The following is a 21,457-nucleotide window of genomic DNA, read 5'->3' on the forward strand; positions in this document are numbered from 1 at the left end:
ATCATTTTTCTTTTATTAAATACCTTTCTATTTGGATGATCATTATTTGCTGCATCTTGATCATCGGTCTCGTCGCAGCTGTCCAGTGCTCCTTTCGCAGCTAGCAAGGCATAATCCCTTGCATGTACAGTCTTGATATGCTCTAAAGTGGCTGAACGTTCGGTGAAGGAACCGTCACATAGGTGACATTTAAAAGGTGTTTCTAAACCTTGATTTTGAAAAAAAGAAATTTTATTAATCATTATTCTAAGCTAGTCAAGGTAAAACTGTGTATACAGGCTAATCAGCTTACCTTCAGTGTGCTCCGGTGAAGTTGGTGAAGCGGAAGTTCTCGGTGAAGAGTTTGCATTATTATTATCTGTTTGTGTTTTCACTGATACACCTGTGGACATATTTTTATCTGAATCGTCTCGTTCCTCATCAGGACCGGAATGTGCGGATGATTTTCTTGAATGTTTACGCGACATGTGCCTATTAACATTAAATAAAAGAGTATTAATTACATTCTTTCAATAAAAGTAACGATTGTGTCGCACTCAAAAAGTATTCCATTGAAGAAAAGTTAGCACAAGCAAGATATCTGCTCCAATATTTACATCCAACACGAAGTTTCAGTCAATCATGCTTGAATTTGGGTGGCCAGTCGTTTACGTGAAATGGATAGATGTTAGTCTTGAGTACAAATCGGCCAGTGTGCCTACTTTGCCAGTGAGTTAGTGTCCATTATTAGTTATTGTTAGTGTGCTACTTCTAAGATTATGTCTTTCCATTGCTCATTAAAATATTTTTGAAACATTAAAAAATTGCTAGGTTGAAGAGAGTTCATTAATCGGAGGATAAAACTGCATTACATCGAAGGGTTTCTAAAAGTGTTATTAACTTTTATGGAAAGAAATTATTTGGAGGAAATATTAAAGGTTCTAACTAAGGAAGGTGTCAGAGAAGACAATATATTTTTTCATTTAAGTTTCAAAACAATTTTACTTATGTCGCATAATTTATATTTGGGCCACCCTTACCCTAACTCTTACATGAGATGATAGCTCTCATTCTCGCTTCACAGACGTTAACAGACTCTGTTTTAGTTTTTAGCCTCTCCATAGCCACTAACTACATTTCAAAAATCAATAACTACGGTTTCAAAGAATTTTCTATTTATGTAAATTTGTATTTTTAGTAAAAAATCTAAGCTTAAAAAGAAAATTCTGCACAAAGAGAAAGACATAAGAATGTTTTTCACCATATTTATTTAAGATGTTATAAGTGAAACTGAAGAATTACCTGTCACAATTGGATTTAGTGGTGAACAAGAGATGACAGCTGGTACATTTATAGGGTTTCTGGCCGGTATGGGTGAGAACATGCCTTCTAAGTGAACTACTCCAGGGAAACTGTCTGGAACAGTAGGGACAAGTGACCCTGTTGGGCGCCAAACTGTAAGCACTGCAGCCACCGCGCTTCTTGCCGCCTCCGCCACCCCCACCGGCACCTTTACCACCCCCACCACTTCCACCACCTCCAGTTACACTCTCATTGGATGAATTAGGCGAGGATCTATAAATGAAAGGATTTTTGTTGTTTTTTTTTTAAAGTTGCAAATTATTAAAGGAAAAAAGCTTAATTTATGATTAAAAAATAAAAAAAGCATTACAAGACATTAGGATTGTTAGAAGAGATTATTAAAAGTACACAAAGGAGGCTGATGAATTGAATGCACATTCGAGAAGAAAACATCGTACATAACTGAACTACTATACTGCAGATGCACCAAAAATTAACAAATGCTAAGTTTCTTCGTATTACGTTTCTTGTTTCTTGACTTGTACCTACCTTAACTGAATTTTGAATTAAATTTTCGACCGTAGTAAAAGTACACCCGTTTTAAGATGACTTATTATGGCCGAAACGCTTAGTTAGTTATATGAATGGATAGGCAATATAATTATGAGCCTTAGTAACTAAAGCCTAAAGAATTTTGTTGATAACCCTGGCAGTGGCAGTTCAGTTGAGAATCACTGAAAATAGATGGACGAAGTGTTGATACGTGACACGTTCTCAAGCAATACCAATGAGAGCTACGCAATATATAAGACATTTTTATGAAACCAGTAGATTCTGAGAAGTGGCGATAGGCATACAGGCTATGTGTTTGTATGTATGACCAGAACTTCAAAAAAAACTAAAAATTACGGAAAGCCTAAACAAGGAACTCTTTTTTGATACTGTTTCATTGAAATTACTAAGGTCTGGGCCGAAATCCATCAACTGGGACTGCGATTTTTTTGAAGTTTATGAATATACTTGAACTACAGATTTACTAGAGTACAAAGTAAATTATATTACAGAGTCAATTATCATTATGAGCATTACATGGAAATCCAAATTTGAGAAAAATCTGTTGGTCAATTAAATTATAATTAATGCAGAAAGTGAGTTCAATAAAAATTCAGATTTTTTTTTATTCGCTTCTTTCACCGTATCGCCGTGACTATATGGTACCCGAGAACGGATTCAAAGAGACTTGGCCTGCTTTTATTCAAGCGCCGCACTTCGATATTTTCTTTCCTCGTTATGTGCTTCTGTATGTTACTTTTCATCACAAATTTTATTTAAAATTTGAAGTATTCTAGAAAAGACATTCTGACAATTAGGATTATTTTTTTCATGAAAAGGATTTTTAACAAAGGATTCCAACAAGAATTTAAACACCCTCTCGCTCAATGCATTACTTTGTTGTAAGTTATGAAAATAGCAGAAATTGTTTTTACAAACAGCAACAACACAAAAACAAAACAATCCCAAAAAAATATTTACCTTTCATCAGATCCAGAACTGTTTGAACTATGATCATTATCCAGACCGTTGACTCGATCAACAGAACTAGACAGGAAATATTTTGTAAGACTAGTGGCGTTGGATGCTGCAAAAACCATTTGACTGACTGATGCTAGATCTTTGTCTTGAGATGCTGCTGCGGCGGCCGCCACTGCTGCAGTCACAGTAGCCGTCGTAGAACTTGTGACTGGAGGTGGTTGACAGTTTGTTCTAGATTTTATCTGTTCATAAAGTGCTGTTTTCACGTCCATCGGTATTTCTCTGGAGCTTGGATCTATAGATGGTGTGACTAAGCTATTACTACCTGTGAAAGAGAATAGAGTTCGTATAGAGGTATAGTTAATTAATTATGAAAATATTATAGGCAGAAGTTATTGCCTGATTTAGAAAAACGGAATTCATGGAGCCTCTCAACAAGCCAATTTATTACGTGTAAAAGGAATCTTTCAAATAATAGTACGAACAAAAACAAAATGCCTCATTAGAATTAAATTAAGTTAGGTTCATACCAAGGTGCAATTCCAAAATCTTAACTATTTTAATATTTCGAAAGAAGAGGTTTTTAGGACTAGAAGTCACTAATAAAATTTGTAAGATTGAAAAAAGGAGAGATTCTGAATGTTGTTTCTAAAAATGAACTAATACGATCATTAGTTTGGAAAATAAAGTCAGATTTAGGTTCTGCTACAGAAGAGAGTGTTTTGTCCATGTTTTTGTCCTCCAAGTAACAACAATATTGGGGCAGGCACATCCAAAACGCCAGAAAAGATAATAGCTTGCAGATAGATAACTACCCTCGAATAATCACCATTGTCAGCAAACTTGCTACAGGAGTCACTAAGAAAACCTACCACTTTGCTTTGTTTTTAAACTTCATGAATGATCAAGGTGGGTAATATTAGAAATAAATTTTAAAATTTATCTTAAAAGTATTTTTTGTGTTCACACAAAATCTTAAAAGTAACAAAATGAGGGAATTTAAAAGAATACTGACCTCCTCTATTAGATCTTCTACCACCAGGAGGACGTTGTCGTTGAGACCACAATTCTGGATGTTGTTGCTTTACGTGACGTTCCATATTCGACCTAAAATATTTAATTAATTCTTTAAAATCTAATTAATTTTAATTTAATTAAAATTAAAATAATAGGCTAGTCTGATTACACAACTACCAAGTGCTGCAATTATTGAAGTTTTAAATTATGCAATCTGTATTTAAAACTTACTTAATTCTTAATAAACTGAAATGATACCACACTTTTCCTAGTTCCAAAACTCCTAAAACAGATTTTCTTAGGAACATTGCTCAGATAAAAGCTGTGGATCAGTGCATAAGTTTACAGAATATCTAAAGAATCATTTTTGGAAAAAATAACATTCATGAAAGTAGTAAACTGAGAAATTTACTTTAAATTTTGAAATCCAGCTCTGTTTCTACTTTTTTAATAATAAATATCAGATGGAAGAAAAAGCATTGCCCATTTCAGTCATAATTAGTTTACAATATTTTTGTCAAGCTTTCGACCTATGCGCTGCGTCATCTTCAGGGATGTGCAGTATAATATATTTTACAGTAACAGATTATAATGTACATTAACTTTTAGTGTAAAACGAACAATTTACGAAAATTATTTATCTTATACTTGTTGACTATTATATGTTGATGTTCGTCTTAAACCAAACTAATGTACATTAAAATCTGTTATTGTAAAATATGTTCCAATAATTGTTCTTCACCTTGAAAGATTCAGTCACCAAAAAACTATGAACAAGTGGATAATTAAAACGGCATTGTAAACATACTTCCCTCTCTTAGAAGTGCTTTTAATCGAGTTCATGTAGGTTTTGGTATATTTTTTAGTAATATTATTTTGTTTATTCATAATAAGCCTATTACTAGTATGGTAAGGGAAAGAAAAAAGGTTGCAACAACTGCCCTGCACAGCTGGGCTGAGACAATGCCTTCGTGTTACAATAGTTCCACAATCTTGGGGATCACCCCATATTATGATCTGATTTTTGGTATGGAAAGAGTGACATATAGTGCATACCTCAAAGTAAATCTCGCAGGACAATGCTGACAACCAAAAGGTCTCTCAGTTCTGTATCTTCTTTGCTTTTGTTTGGCAACTAGTACACCATTTTTGACAACCATTTTTACTTGATCTGAAGGAACTAGTCGGCCACCTGGGCAAAAAAAAATTTGTTTTTTAAAAGCTAAAGTTTCATTCATGTATATATATTTTTTTCAATAAGGAAAATTACTAAAATTAAAAATTTAAATGTAAATTTCATTTAAATTGAACCTAGTACTAACCAGACAGCTGTAGCCCCCGGAGAACCTCTCTCTGCAGGTCAGGATAGACAGGCGGGGTTACAAGATAAGGCGGAGGTACAACCCCTAGGTAAGACTGTACACTGGACGGATCTGTTGACTGTACGGACGGATGTGCATGCAGTGAGAGCGGTGTCAGTGATGGCGGAGGTATTGCGCCCATTGATGATGGTGTTTGATTGGTGCGAGGTTTCTTCTTTATGGATAAGTCTAGGGGATTGTCATCGACTATAAGTGGCATTGGTTGATGATGTTGCTGATGGTGGTGAGGTGTAGTTGTCAGATCTGTGGGAGAATCACTCTGTGCTCTCATCTCGGACAATTTCTCTTTCTGCTGCGACGAATGTTCACGAGGACGTCCTCTGTGACGATTTCTAAAGTGACGTTCACAGTTTGCTTTGGTGGTGAATGCAAACTTACACACAGAACATTCGTAGGGCCTCTCGCCATTGTGACATTTCATATGTTTCACTACTGTCGATCTGGTAAACAAGAAAAAGCTTGTCAATATTTTTAGCTTATCCTACTTTCATTTATTGCTAGTTAGTGATAATAATAATAGTAAATCATTTCAATTTATTTCGTTTTGAAGAAAAGTATATATTTCTCGGAAAAATTCCATTTCACGAATTTTAAAAAGACATCAATACTTCCTCCTACTAAAGATGTAGAAGAAGTAGAAAAGAAAGATAGAAGAAAATAAAACCCATAATCACCTATCAGCATGTGCATATGGACACAAGTTGCACTCGTACACAGGACTAGATATCATCAGATGCACTCTGTTATGGCCTTTCAGGGCTCTTAAATTTGGAAATTTCTCCGGACACAATCTACAAGGGAATTCACCCATAGCTTTCATTCGTTTGAATTCCTCCACGAAACAGTCTTGTTGTTCCTCCTCGTACATGGACATGTTCAACAGTGATGGATTGGATGATGGCGGTGTGTTCAAAATTAACTCTTTGGATCTGCCTGTTGGAGTTGTGATAGGTGAGGTCGCATTGCTGTTCTCATTGCCGTTTGAACACTCACGATGACATTGTTTTGGTGAAGTCTCCAATTCTAAGGATTTCAGGAATTCTTTTTTTGATGTTAAGTCGTAGCAAGTTTCACTGTTATTGTTTTCCTCGGTGAAGGACATCTTTGTAGGAGTAGAATCTCTATAGTCTTCCTGTAAACAAAGAAATAATAAATTCAGTTTTACTTAAAAGATAAAAACAAGCAAAAAAAGAAAAGAAGCTAGATTGTTATAAAAACATTTAATCTTAAATAATAAACTATCTTTTTTTTTTTACTGCATTTAAGTACATTTTTAATTACAAAGCTCATTCAAGAATAAGATAAGATACTTTGCATGATAAAAAGAGAAATATTTCAAATTTTAATTAAACAACTTATTAATAATTAATAGTTCAATAGTTAATGATGTAAATTTAAAAAATACTCAATTAATTTCAGAATGTACTTTGCCACTACACTGTAGTACACAGTAGCGCTGTGGCCGTTTTTGGTAACACTAAGTACAGTTAGTTCTCACTAGATGGCAGGGCAGTGTTTATTCGTGTAAGGTTGTTGCAAAAAAATTACAGCTATAAAGGAGGATTTGCCCCATATTTTAAAGAAAATTTGGGAATTTTATCTTTAGTAGAAAAAGAGAAAAAAATTGTCAAAGTTGGGTGTTTTTCAACGTTACGCTTTTTCGTGCACTTTTTGACGATCAACCCTTATACAACTGTCCTACCGGACAGTTTTAATGAAGTCAGTTCAGCGAATAATTAATAACTCTTAAAACAGTTTCTTTTTGTGGTTTTTCTTCTTCAGATAAGTTTGTCGAATAATGTGACACTCTTAGCCTCCTTCGCCTTCACACACTAGATTATCAACAATTCAATTGAATTCCAACTTGTATACAGAAGTCCATTAAAATCAATTTTACTAGAAGAGATGGTTTTCAATAAACAATGGATGGTTAATATAGCTCCAATTAATAGAGAAAGAAAGGTGAAGTCACGTTATTGAAATCTACAGAATCTGAGACTTCTCACTAATATTATTCGGATGGTAGATCTGTACACCATACCGATCAATAAAATCTCTTTAAGAAGATCTTAATGTTGGAGTCTTTGAGGACCTTCCTTCCTCTATATTTCAAGGGGAAGTACAGAGTCTGGTACAGAGTGTCGTTTTAATATCACTGCTACCAACTGAAGACGATTAATTGTGGCTTTTTTTTATGTTATAACAGAGTTCATTTGAAGCAGAAAAGTTCGTTAATAATTATTACGATGCGCAGACATATTTTGTTTTGTGGGGGGTCACTGAAATCTAATATTACATCATCTAATTTCTCGGTTTATGAGAAACTCAAGAATGCACGTTTGTCGACGTAGTAAATCTTAGTTTGCACTTTACTCTGGTTAAACATCACCTGGTTAAAACAAAATGTCATAAACTACTCGCTGTACTCACCCTTCCAAAGTTCACTTAACTAACGATCAACTCCCAAGTTATTGCAGGCAAGCAGTTCGCATTAATACCCCATTTTTCCTTACTTTCCGCCGGATACTGGCAGTGGTGTGACCTGAATTTTGACTCAAGGCTTGCTTCGAATGCTTTACAAAATCTCTCTTATCAAAACTGAAGCTTATTTTAATGTCTCAATTGTTTTTTTTATCATCAAAATACTAAATAATGCTGGCGAACTAAACTACAGAAAGATTTCTTAAATAATTTTTTGATAATTTTCAGAACTGCAAATCTTACCGCTTTGCAACGATTCGCACTACTTGCATGGAGAAGAGTGAATTATTTGCTTGGTAAAAATAATTGGTAAATTAAAGTTGGAACTATGTACAGCAATAAACTTTGCAAAAATTAAATTTGGAATATACACGTTGATTTATACCTTGAAGTTTTCAAATTTAGATTGATTCAATTTGCTTGTATGAATCGACCAAAAAAGGCTATTTTAACAAATGCTCTGACATTCAAAACAAAAATTGTAATTAATAAGTAAATTAGAATAAAATTTAAATAATAACGGACGAAACAAACGAGTCTATCCCAACTAGCATTGTACAACTAAATATTAACTTCCTTAAACCGACGACAGATGGCTGTACCAGTTTTTAAACGTTACTATTTCAGTTTGCCCCTTACCTGCGGTGCGTCAGCAGGAAATCCATGACTCATTGCCGTGTGCAGTAAAAACTCCTTATCACAAGCTCATTTAGAGACATAATGGAAAGTAAAATTTAGCCATAATACAAAGTTTAAAATAAATGTCAGGCCAAAAAACAAACAAATCGGATGAGAAAAATCCCGCTGCTGTTGTTATCTAAACTTATTCTAGTAAACGCACTTTCTTCAGACATGGAATTTTAACAAAATTTGCAGTTTGTTAACATGATTGTAGACACTCGAGAGCCTTTAAAAAATTAATCCATGTCCTATTTATCTAGAAACGATTTACGATATTTTATTTTTTTTCCAAAAAAATCGAATCAAGTTTGTGCTCAGGATTTTGTATTTCAAAATTCTACAATTTTTATTTTAATGCTAAACGCTATCAACTAACTCTGTAGACCTGGCTTGCCTAGAATTCTTCTTGCTATCTTTGAGTCTATCCGTCGTGACCCGCATGTTTATCCCTAACCGGTATCGAGTTTTGATCCATCAGGTAGATTAATTTTTGGTGTAGAGATTTCGACTTCACTTACTTTATATCGTCCCGCATTACTCTTCTGTTTCTATTCTTTGCAACAAACGGATTTATCAACCTCTGATAATGATTGAAAATCCGTAACCGGTCAGCGTTCCAATAGAACGGATAGAATCTATACTTTGGACTTACAACATTTTCAATCCTTCATGTTATTAAGTATTTCTAGTTTAGATACCTCTGAGAGTCAGCAAGCCCTTAGAGAAGGTCTTGTCCTACTTGCCCCTTTTTGTATGACGTTAGCAAAGAAAGAATAAACCACCAAAATCTTGGTATGAGCCTTCAATACACATTCACATTCTCTCACATTCACTGATTAACAATATTTTTTTTTCAAACTTGCACTCTTTACTAATGTTAGTTGTTAGTTGATTGCTTGAATAATTTTGCAAACTGGGTAAAACGACTACTAAAAGAACCGACTTTTTCCAAGTAATCTAAAAACCAAAACGATGGTCACTATCTACACGAATGCAAATAAAAATGTTCAAAAGCACTTCCGTTCTAGCTTCTTTAAACTCGGAATTTTGGCAAACTTATTATTTTTATTAATATTGCAAAGGAGGCGCAATTTAATGAAATTTAGCAAAGAGAAACTAAAAAGTAGAATATATTTTACTTTTATGCAAATTAATTGCTCTGAGTAGGGACATTGCTTTCTAAAAAATTGACTGTTTTTAAATAGTTCCCGATTATTGTTGACTAACCACGTTAATTGCATCATTAAAATGGACAATGCCATTTTTTTTTTTTTTGTTAAGTTTATCTAAAAAAGCAGAAAAAAAAGCGTACTCATGAGATATAATTGCAATTAACAGAAAACTCGTTAGAAACCATTATGCCTTGTCTTTTGATTGGTTCGATTTATGTTATCGATTGTCCAATTTAGATATTAACTGAAAATTATTCATTTGGTTACAATATGAGATATTTGTGGCATGTTGAGAAAAAAGGAGTCATGGATTTAGCACGAATTTTGAGGCTGCAGCTATTAGACCTTTAGGAGACGGTACAATAAGTCTCATTGGCTGGCTTGCGGACCAGGAACTTCCACGTCTACCAATAGAAGTGAAATATTTGTTTAGCTATTATTTTCAACTTGATAAGATATTCAATCTGAAACGAACGCAACATTGCCTCTTATAGGCAGAAGAAGGTATTGACGAAATATCTGATGACGTAAGCCTAATCTGGGATGAAGTGATTCTCGGCGAACAACTGGCCGATGAAAACGGGCTGAGAGGAGTTCTATGGCGCCAGCCAGCTAATCTTCTCTCTCTCTGGAGGGAGGTTTGGCGTGGAAATTATACATCATTCCGAGTGTGTATATGGGCTGCCACAGACCAACCACACTTGTAGCGTGACAGCAGCCCTCATAGTATTGATGTCACAAAGCCACTAAAGCGGCTTTATAAAATTAAATCTTGGGTATACTCTTTAGATTTTTTTTTTTGTGTTATTCCTCTTGAGGTACTGGGATTGTGGAGATTTACCGGAAATAACCGTTTTTGCAAATTGTAGCGTGTTTGTCCGTCTGTTAGTGTGTTATTTCCGGCGGAAACTAAAATTAGCAAAATCTGCACCATCATATTTTCTCTTACTAAGATAGAGAGAAAAAAAAACAATCATTTAGATGTTAGTCCCATACCAGACATATACAACCAGCTGTGGCATAAATCTTAAGATGTAACATGGAATAAAAGAGGCCAAATAATAGCCGACAAATTTATAGCCTCTTGATCCCCTCAGCGGTACACTTGACTGGGGCTAAAAAGGTACAGTGTACAGGTTCTGCCAGGAACACGAATGGTACAAGTAGTACTTGAATTTAAACTTCCGGTAGTATTTACATACACTTCCTGTATAAATCACATGGTAATAATAGTAGATCTAGGTGACCCTGGGACCTGTTTCTCTAGGCCAGCCAGATAGGGGTGAATTAAGGTTAGGTCGGGGCGATTTTTTATTACCTACCCCCTTTCCCTTCATTGTTTTGTATGTTAGTGTTGTTGGACCCCAGTTAGCCGCCTGTTCATTATTATTGTTGTTACGGTTGTTATTGTTACTGTAATAACCAAAACTAAGAGTGTAATATTCAATGTTAAGTTAATTTTTGTTTAATTGAATTCAAGCATTCAAAATTGGATAAGTTTATTTTCTTATCCTATCTATTGACTTTGGGTTCTGTAACAGCCATTTCACTTCACTTGTTATTTATTTTATCCACTTTAAAGCAACCAACTTGAGCTTATGCATACCAGCGCGGAGACAATACACACTCAGAGACAAACACAAAATGATAAAATCATAACAAAAAAATAAAATAACAATAAAATTACCTCCTCCGAACAGATTTCCATGGCTTCATCATCGGAACTGTTCAGGCCATCGCTATGCATACTTCTGGACGAAAGGTCTGTAACAGTTAACAGAGGAAGAAAATAAAAGATCAATTGGCTATACCTGGTGTGCATGTGTGTGTGTGTGTGTGTGTGTTTGATAAAAAAAAAAAAGAAGAAGGAAGATCGAAGTAAGAAGAATTGAGGAGACGAGGCAAAGTAGACAGGTTGGCGGGACTGTTAGAGAGTGTTTGGCGCATCATGTTGCCTAGCAACGCAACTCACCAGCACATACAACTTCCCGTAACCAAGCTACTAACAGCTTTCGGCGCACGTAAACACAAATACATACGTATACACTTATATACAGATATAGCAGAGTGAAGGAGCACCTGTCACCGGACCCCTTGTCCACCCACAGGTGAAGTCACCTCGATAAAAAATTACGCAGGCATCACCATGGATACCAATCAAAACTTCCCCATTTTTCTTTGTGTTCCACAGTTTTTCCAATTGCAGTTTTTATCAGGACTATACGAGAAAAGTTTCTTTAAAGATCGGACGTTTTACTGACATACACTCCTAATTTTTCAGCTCTCCTAGTAACCCCAATGCGTACTTTATTTAATAAAAAAAGAAGTTGTAAGAAAAATCTTTGGATTCTGTAAACAAAAATAATTATACAAGATTTTGAAAAGAATTAGAAAAAGTACTTTTAAGAAAAATATAAATACAAAACAAAACAAAAAGTCTTTGAAGACAGTCGTACTTCCACTTCATAGATGAGGGAGAAATTACTTAAAGCGGGACAAGAAGTCAGGACTATCAAGGAGACTTCTTCTGGACCAGCAAAAGACACTCCAATGAGAAACTTTTGGGTCTGAATGAAGCTCTTCTTCTTCAGGAGGTCCTAGATTCTAGGTTTTAGGTTTGACCTAAAATGTTACTATTCTCTCTCTCGTCGAGTTTTACTGCGACTACATTATTTTAAAACAAGTAGAAGTTTACAGTGAGTGGGTCATACCATTGAGACCAAATGACCTATAAAGGTAGCTGAGATGTTCAACTATTTGGGCTTACGAGTATCTACTAGCGAACTCAAGCTTATCAGCAAAAGCACAAACAACAGCTCTTACATTTTATACTTAGCTCACGTACATAAATTCAAATTACAGACAGAAAAGCCACCTTTTGCCCACTGTAATGTCCACAGGCCTGGAAAATAAAAATAGTAAATTACCCGCAAAAGCTAGAAAAACAGTGTTGAAAATAAGATCTCGTTCGTCAAAGAAAACGAAAAATTTTTCTAAATGAATAAATGAAATTACATTAAGCGAAATCTAATTACAGTATTATTCTATTATAAGAATATTAATAGCTAATAATGATTAATTTCATGCAATTAAAAAAAAGATGGCCCAACTATTGTAATTAATAATTCTAACTGATTCAGTTGGCAGTACGCGGTCCCCCGTCTCTCTGAACTGTAAAAACATACGATAATTCGTACAAGAGGATTTTTTTTTTATAACGATTTTTGTCAACACTGTCATAATTTTGTTTTTTCACATAGTGTGACCTTTTTGTTACGTAAATTTCTTTATGAGATTGTCAGTACCTTGGTCCTAAGGTGTCTATGCTTATTTTTGTGATTAAACTTATAACTAAATATGAGAAATAATAACAGTATTCAAAGCTCTTACCTTGGGGATGGTGGAACGGAGAGGAAGGTGGCTCGCTGCTTGATTCCTGCATCTTTTCATCTGCAATCATTAAATAATTATTAGCTTTGATCAGACAATTAGGAACTATAAGAGCTATAATTATTGAATTTGAATCCATACATAGAATCTATATTCCCAATAACCTTCTATACAATAAGGTAGTGAATGCAGTCCTTAAAATGGATGAGAGACTTGGTTGCTAAGTAATCCTATATCTACAGTTGATATATATATAATTTTTTTTTAATTAAATATTGTTTTATTTAGTTGGTCTCCTTAACAGATACTTGGATACTAGATGAAGTGGCTAACCCTATCTTACTCTAGATCGTTGTTTTATGTTTGTACTAAGAAGATTTGCTTAAACTCATATTTGGAAATGTAAACGAACTGATGAATGGTAGCCGCACAAACACTGGACACTCCAGAATTTATTAAAATATATTTACGACCTCAAATTCTCTCTGAAAGTTGATTGAAAATTCCTCCATTATTGAATGAATTATTATTAAACCAAATATTGATTTATTAAACGCTATATTCTTTATAAAATAGAAAACTATATATAAATAGCCAACAAAAAATTTAATAGCCTGTGTATTTTTAGAATGCTTCACAATGCTATTTAGACTGGGCATTACTTCGAATAAACAAACGAATCACAGTAGGGCATTTAACGCCTCAATTTGCTGGATATAAAATTGGAAATGGGTTTACAAAAGATATTGTACTAGTACAATCGTGCAAACAAATAGAAAAAGTACCAACATCTTTTTTTAAAAATTGTTTTAAGATGCAGCTAAAAACAATGATATTGGTGAAAAGTTATTATTATTTTTCTTTAAGAAGAATGAGTTGAGAGCTGCGGTAAAAGGAGGAACAGCCTGAGTAACCTGGGACGTAGCTGGAAAGGCACAGGAAGCCATGGCTAAATATATTACGGAAAAGAGAAGTAAAAAGAAATGGGAATCACTTTAATATGAAAGGATCCCGAAGTACTTACTGCCTTCTTACGGGTCAACTTCTAGCTAGGACATATGGCTGTGGGATAGGGATAATTGAGGAAGATGTTCAAACATTGTAAGAGCAGATCCCAGAATAACCGATAAATGGTCCTTAACATCTAACTTGTACAGCAACTGACTGAAAAGATATGAATCAGAAATAAGAATAGTGCAGCAAAACAAATCGAAATTAGTAAAATTCAGGAACAAAATCTGGCAATTATATGGCAAAATCGACTAGGCTCTTGCTTTGATACCGTTAAAAAGTGCCTATAAACCTAATGTCCCACTTGTTTCAAAATATCTGTCCTAAGAGACTGATAAGGATAAGGAGGACTGATAGCCTCAAAATGTGGAGTTAAATCCACATTACTTTTTCAACAGTCAGAAGAAAAAATGACAAACTTAAGAAACTCGACCCCAGAGGGAATCTTTCTCGTTCTAAATCAGAGCCTTACACATCTTTTTTGGAAGACCTGTTAGTTTATTGGAGTATAAAAATGGTAGAAACCCAGCCACATCTACTTATACCCAACAAAGATCTCCGCAGATCTGGAGCATTTTCCGTCGATTAATTAGAGCAGCAATTGCCTACAAGTTGATTGCGAAACGATTTTTGGTCAATCACACCGAAAGGAGAAAACTGGTGTAGAGAATATATTTACTATTGTTTTGGATCTACACTCTGTTATCTTAACTAAATCTAGTACACCGAAGTTTCTCCATCACTATCTTCGTTAGGATATCGCAAAACTATGAGCGATTGGTGAAGTGACCACGCAGACTAAAATATTATTGATAAAATTCAATCTTCTATCTTTCTGTGGGTATTTTTCAGTTAATAAATATTATTTAAAAAAAGCATCACTTACTCTAATATGTCCTTTCCCCATTGCCAAGTATTAGTACCCTAGACACAAGTTTAATTGTGTAAAACTAGGAGACCGCGAAGAATGTTAACAAGAAAGGAAAATCATGCTCAGAAAATTTGGCACCCATAGGGTAGAGCTAAGTAGGTCTGTATTATTTTCAACGAAGAACTATCTTACCAACTAAAGAATTAATCTCATTGATTTTAGCCATAGGTCTTATACTGTGTAGGGAAGCTGCACCAGCGAGGGGTGAAGTTAACATCCTGACCTTTTAGACCCACTAATGGAGGAAAGGTCTCCCGAGATATTCTTGGAAAGAACGACCTTTATCCCGTTTGTCTTCCTCTGTCTTTTTATTTCCTTTCAACTTTTCTGTGCTTCATCTTGAGAACTTCATCATTCTCACCTTGAGAGGAATTAAAAGAGAAGTGAACATAATCTGATAGAATAAGATTCGCAAAGTCACACTCTCGATGGTTACAAAATCAATTGGTCTAGTTGGGGGATTGTAAGGGGAAAGGGCAGTAACCCATCGCCTACAATAACAATATTAACTTTCTTAATGGATATTACAAGACTAACGGCAGAGGTGGAAATCCACCCCTAGTAAATTCATTTGGTGCACCAAGTACAACACTGCCACCGCATGCTGTCGGCCAGATCGGCCAGGATCTAAAAAGGAGGGTTTTTACTGCTGCAGTATAATCATTGAATTGAAAAATCACCTCTACATAACAACAGGGTTGTGTTGTTCCAACCAAACACAACAATAACACCTGGCCCACACTGGGAGATTGAGGCAGCCGTGGTGATGGTAGACTAGACTATCGATCTAGCCCGTACCGATATCATCGTATCTACTAACCACCCTCCTCTTGTACACATTATTACACTTCCCATACACACACAAACACAATCAGTCAGATGTAACATACATGATGTCCTCATCATCATTACCAGTTTAATTCTCCTGTACAAATCCAATAACACCTACAATCTGCAGAACAAAGTATTGCATAAACATTCAGCAACATAAATTAGTTTTTAATCTCTAAAATATTCCCCCTCCGAAGAATTTGCTCAAATTGCAGTTTTTGCATATTTTACAGATATTTATTTTTCCAAATTTAGCACTTTGAAGGGAAGTAGTTATTTTTCTTTACACAAGTTTTACTTTTCTCAAGTAACTATGGCTAAACAAGACCTAGTTTCGAGGGCGTCAAACAAATAAAGAACCCACTCAGTGAAGTTGTTAGTTATGTTGGAAGTTAAAAACAAAAACAGCTATTTAAATCATGCATGTCTTGTGAGTACCAGTTGCAAAAAAAAAATTAGAGCCGATCGCTCTACTTCCTTTTATGATAAACAAACTAAGAATACGGGATCACTCACAGGACTTCCTCTAATTGCTACGATACTCACAGACAAACCTACTTAAAGTCAGTATAATTACTATCAAGTTCCCAGTTAACCTTGACTGCCGACAGATTGTGCAATCGTACATTGGCACTGATGATGCATTCTAGTGCCTACACAGAATCCCATTGTATCCTAATGATCTCTTGAAATAAATTTTTGACAAAAAAAGGTTTATCTAAAGAGCTTAAATTAGTATTAAGAGGACTTGTTAAAGATATTCCTTTCGCAAATAGAAAAAGAATCAAAACAAGTTTCCATACAACACAGATTAGTAACTTTTTAGTACAATTAGCAGCAACCCAGGACAATGAATGGAATGTGGTACACCACAATGTAAGGCAAGATCTGGGAAATACCAAACCATAATCCTGGGATGACTTATTGACGTTTACCCAGACTTGAAGATCAAGCTGCGTGTCGATTAAATTAATTTTTCTTATCCCTATATTGAGGTGAAAATTTTGCAAATGGTTCTTTTTTTATAAATAGAAAAATGTTGATTGAAATTTGTTGGTAACTGATAGACCACTGATAAAGAGAAATGCTCGCCCTGAAGTCTCGAGAGCGAATAAAGAACCTCAACTTCTTGCAAGTGTTCTCCCACTAAAAACAGCAGAGACAATTTCTCAGATTGGCTTATCTTCCAGCTGCCAAATTCGGTTTCAAATGGAGACGGAAGCATATGCACTTGTTTCTAACAAATATATATTTAAAGTAAGAATAGATTTTTTTTCAATGTCTGACAAGACAAGAGAGCCTCAGTATTAGAAAATGAATCTGTTACAACATTTTACAGCCACCATGAATTGTAATCGATGACCAGAGTGTAAAAAGCTGGGAGGTATGAAGTATGACGAGAAAGTGGTATAACTACTTCCATTAAATATGGTACTAAACCCGTAATTAGTGAACATTAATGCGGTGAAATGTTACTAACAATGGCCATCAACTCTCCTCTAGATTAGAGAAGGGTGCGAAAACAATCATTTCTTGGGGTTGGGGGGCTGTTCAAATCTAGAGCACAATCTTATACAACTTATCTGCAGTTCTGGTCAATAGCTATTCTTTAAGACTTTAGGATTTAGGGGAAGCGGTCTTCCTAGCTGAAATGTATACGCAAAACTGATGGAGTTGAATAAGACTTGAAAGCAGAGGAAGTGACGTTTAAAGGTGCAGAACAAAAGTGAGGAGGTTCACCCAGTGATTCAATGCTGGAGGACGGAAAGTTGAAGACATTCTTAAACGATTTAAATCCCTACCCCACACCAAACTGTTACTAAATCTGTTGGTTTAAACGGACACATCCGCATGCTGCGTAGTTATCATAAGAGAATGTCAAGTATAACCATTTTCGCACTTGGACAATTATTATTTGTCTGTGGGATGAATCCAAATCTATACTGTAAAAAACAAGAGGCCAACCCAATGGCTCCGCAAGTTGTCAGGGTATATCTAGAAGGCGGTGTCGAAGGTTAATTGGAGTCGATCGCAATTCTTCCAGTTATTATAAACAAACTAAGCGTATGAATCACTTAAAGTGCTCTCTCAGTGCAAATTACGACCAATCATGACGACCAATAATATGCTGCTAAAATTTCTTAACTATAAGCACCATTTAATTATTGGATATATCCCTAATTTAAATATTTAGTTATTCTTTTTGAATGTACTTCGTGTGCATTACATTCAAACTGATCTAAAACTTTGTACTTTAGTTAAGATGAATTCGATTTTAGTGATTAAGCTCATCAATAAAATTTCTAAGCACTTTTTTTTTGAGGGCAGTTAGGGAATATCGTCAATGAAATGAATGGAGAAATTTGAGAGATTTGCAGGCAATTTCTATCTAATATGAGGGCTAATCCGACTTTCTCCTTCAGGACAAAGAACAGCATTCAGTAAAAGTATGTAGTAGCTCCCAATTAAGCATTTAAGGTCGACAAGAAAAAAATAATAAATTTTAGTAACAAAGTCAATCAACATCACACTTATTTTAGAAAAGTTTAATGGGGGATTTTGATGGACAGCATGCAGATTAGTCAGTGTTGCCATTATCCAATTAAAGTGGGAGTTTTGATTATGATACGGTGTTTCCATTGGTAACACTGTTACCCCCCTTTCCAAGACCTGTTTCTATGTAATCTTCCTTGGCGCCCTCTCAAACGTACTGCAGTGAGATGGCGCCAACACTAAATAATACCTGAAATTTCCTCTAGGATTACCTCCCACCCACAAGGTACATATAAGGGAGAACTTATCCAGAAGTTAGGAAAAAGGGGTTGGAGGAGAGAAGGGAGTAAACGAGAAGAGAGAATAGAGAAGGTGACTTTTGCATCACACCTGATCACCATAGTTACTGGAGTTCATAGGTCAATAACTCCCCTCTTCAGCAGATCGATACTGTAGGTTGTCATGGCTACATCTCTCAACAGAGCAACCAGATAGTGTTGTTATGAATCGGATAAAGAAAAGAAAGAAGAAAAGTGGATACTTCAAGGAAGTAATATCCCACAAACTGAGCGATAACTTGGTTTTTTCTTTTTTTTTAAACAGTGTTACCAATGTTTGTTTTCATTTCATTGCGAAGGTAAATTTTATTTTCCCTTTTTTTTTTCTCTCATCAACAAACAAGGCAACACTTTTATGTTTGTAGAAGGTAGAAAAATGTCAAGGGTTGTAACACCGTGATTATCTTGATTTGCATAAATATGCTCAAGCAATTGTTGATCGTAGCTAGTAGAATAAAGGGCTGTTCGTGCTACACTACTCTAAATATGTTTATTTTCCTATTAGTCATAAATGGCTTTTAACTCGTCACTATTAACAATATTCGAGAATTACAGCTGTTTTGATGAGAACGGAAAAAATTAACAAAAATATAACCAACAGTAAATCAATCCCCCCTCTATTTATTTAGGGGGGCGGGAGAGGAAATGGCGCGCAGATATTGTCCACCTTTTCCCAATAATCTCTGCTGGCTAAATAGTGCAGATAGAAATGAGAGACGGTTGCTGGGCAACCATCAGCCAGTAGCCTCCATCTTGCTGGGGTTGCCTTGGCATTTTAACAGAATCTGCGCACTAGAGCATCCAATCTACAACTCATCCTACATCTTACAACACGCCCGCAAATTTATTGAAAGTAAAAGTATCTGTTTTGTGACTTTATTTTCAATCTTTTGCAATCATTTACCCAGGAGAATTTATTACAAAATTTGCATTTAAGGTTAATAATCTTCAAATCGCAAACATTCGAAAGCCAGCTTTCAAGAATTTCTTTGCTTTTCGGCGATTTCCAAACTTTTGAAACAATTATCAAATTTATTCTAATCCTGAGGAAGAGCCATGAGCTCTTGGGCTACAGTTTACATGGGCATTAAGAGTTTCGTTCTTGCGTGGTGCGCTCTCAGGCGAAACCAACGAACATGTAGTGTCTATTAATGATTGAAAATCATTACCACTCTGAAGTAAAGCGCCCGCTAACCAAACTAGTAGAATTATAAAGGTTTGCATTTCATTTAAGTAAGGAGTGTCTCCTCGATTCCTCTCTGGGCTTATCTTCATTGATAACAAGTTCCCCTTCTGTGGTCTCGCTTCACTGATTACCCCTCTACACACCTGTCTGTTAAATAACCTACCAGTTCAACATCTCTTTGCTAAACTATACTCCCAAAAAATTAAACAAAGAACAAAAAGTACAAAATAATATTCTTTCTACATCATAAATTTACTGAATGTTTTCTTCAATAAAGATAAAACAAAATTTTGTCATAATCAAATTGTCCCGAAATAAACTTCTCTTGATCTTGAATATCTTGCTTTGTCTTTGTAGTTTCTGACGATGGTCGAAATGTTATCTCGAAAAGTAGGTGACATTAGTGGTTGAGATATTCTTGATAAGAAACTCCTAGAGAGTAAGACTATCCAGTCACACAATAGACTCAATGAAATGCAATGAGAAAATTCCATTTTGAAAAACTCTAGGACATTTTCCGTTTTAAACTTTTACTAGTCAGAGAAAGTAAAAAAACAAAAACTATCACATATAAAATAATTTAAATTGTCATTGAGAATTGTATGCGCGTTGAATACATTAGTGCGTGCACAATTAGAGTTCACCGACAGCACTTGACAGCCAGCTGTTCTATACTGAGGGTACATGTGTACACGGCCTAGGTGCTGGTTTCTTGTGGTAGAGATACTTAGTGTTGTAGCACCAAATTGTATTTATTTTTCATACCAATACATTATTATTAAATGAATTCAATCATAGAATATTGAATATAATTTATTGTCAACAGATTTACATAAGCTGCAGAAAGAGAAGCTGGGAAAACAAATGTTCCAAGAAACCTTTCTACCAATCCGTTACCAGAATATTCGGTAAAACGAACTGGACACTGGTAATAACCAGTGCCACGTGCTGAAGCTATGTTGACATATTTTAATAATAAAATAGAAGGTAAAATATGATACAAAAAAAAAATTCATACACAAGGAGAAAATTGAATTAACCTTCAGCATCCACATACACACGTTTTAGTAAGTACATATACATGCGAGTGTGCACACGAAGAAAAGAAGTTTAACTCTCGTTGTTCATCTCACCGAAAGGCCGGGTTAAAAAAAAAAAATATATATATTTTCTCATGTAGAAGAGTCAGCAGCCAGCGAAGCGTGTCCACACGCGATCTATTGTCTTAGGAAATTGTTCAGTGGGAAATATCTGGACTCTGATCTCACAGACTCCCTCGTCTGGGGTCCTACTTCACTCTTTTGCTACTGCTTCTCCACTACCTCCTATCTTCTTCTTCAACTAGCCAACTTCTTTGTGATATAATTTTAGTTTTTCTAGACTTCCTATTCTTCTATTCGTTGTAGCTTTCGTCCATGATTGCACTATTATTTTAAGTACATGTTTATTAACTATCATTTTTAACGAGACTTATACAAGAGAAAAACTACATACAGAGACTGAGATATTCAGTAATATTATTATTCTGTTTTCTGAAAACGTTTTAATAATTCCATAGATAAAATTTAAATAGACGAATAGACTAACCTCTGAAGGTTAGGTAGGTTATTCACAGTTTAGAACAATGCATTAACTTGAGCTTTTTGCAGTGATAAAATTAAAATTACTAAGAAACATTTTAAATTAATTGTGTTCTACTAATTATTTTTTATATTAAAGTTAAGTGTACT

The 21,457-nt window shown here is 35.0% G+C and overlaps 1 protein-coding gene across 4 annotated transcripts in view; it reads right to left on the reverse strand.

Moving 5' to 3' along the window:
• The window catches only part of peb (zinc finger protein pebbled), a 166,281-nt gene that overhangs the window by 5,223 nt on the left and 139,601 nt on the right, over positions 1-21,457 (reverse strand). For all 4 annotated transcript variants that reach the window (XM_074131009.1, XM_074131011.1, XM_074131010.1 and 1 more), the window contains 10 exons: positions 12,938-12,997; positions 11,235-11,311; positions 5,888-6,345; positions 5,154-5,653; positions 4,888-5,023; positions 3,830-3,921; positions 2,815-3,139; positions 1,282-1,554; positions 293-471; positions 24-208 (listed from right to left, as the gene is read on the reverse strand). In XM_074131009.1, coding sequence (XP_073987110.1) covers positions 24-208; positions 293-471; positions 1,282-1,554; positions 2,815-3,139; positions 3,830-3,921; positions 4,888-5,023; positions 5,154-5,653; positions 5,888-6,345; positions 11,235-11,311; positions 12,938-12,989 — 2,277 coding nt within the window. In that variant the 5' untranslated portion in view covers positions 12,990-12,997. The remainder of the gene's footprint in view (positions 1-23; positions 209-292; positions 472-1,281; positions 1,555-2,814; positions 3,140-3,829; positions 3,922-4,887; positions 5,024-5,153; positions 5,654-5,887; positions 6,346-11,234; positions 11,312-12,937; positions 12,998-21,457) is intronic.

Source organism: Rhodnius prolixus, unplaced genomic scaffold (genome assembly GCF_049639745.1).
Source record: "Rhodnius prolixus isolate KJV_2025 unplaced genomic scaffold, Rpr scaffold_4, whole genome shotgun sequence".
NCBI lineage: Eukaryota > Metazoa > Arthropoda > Insecta > Hemiptera > Reduviidae > Rhodnius > Rhodnius prolixus.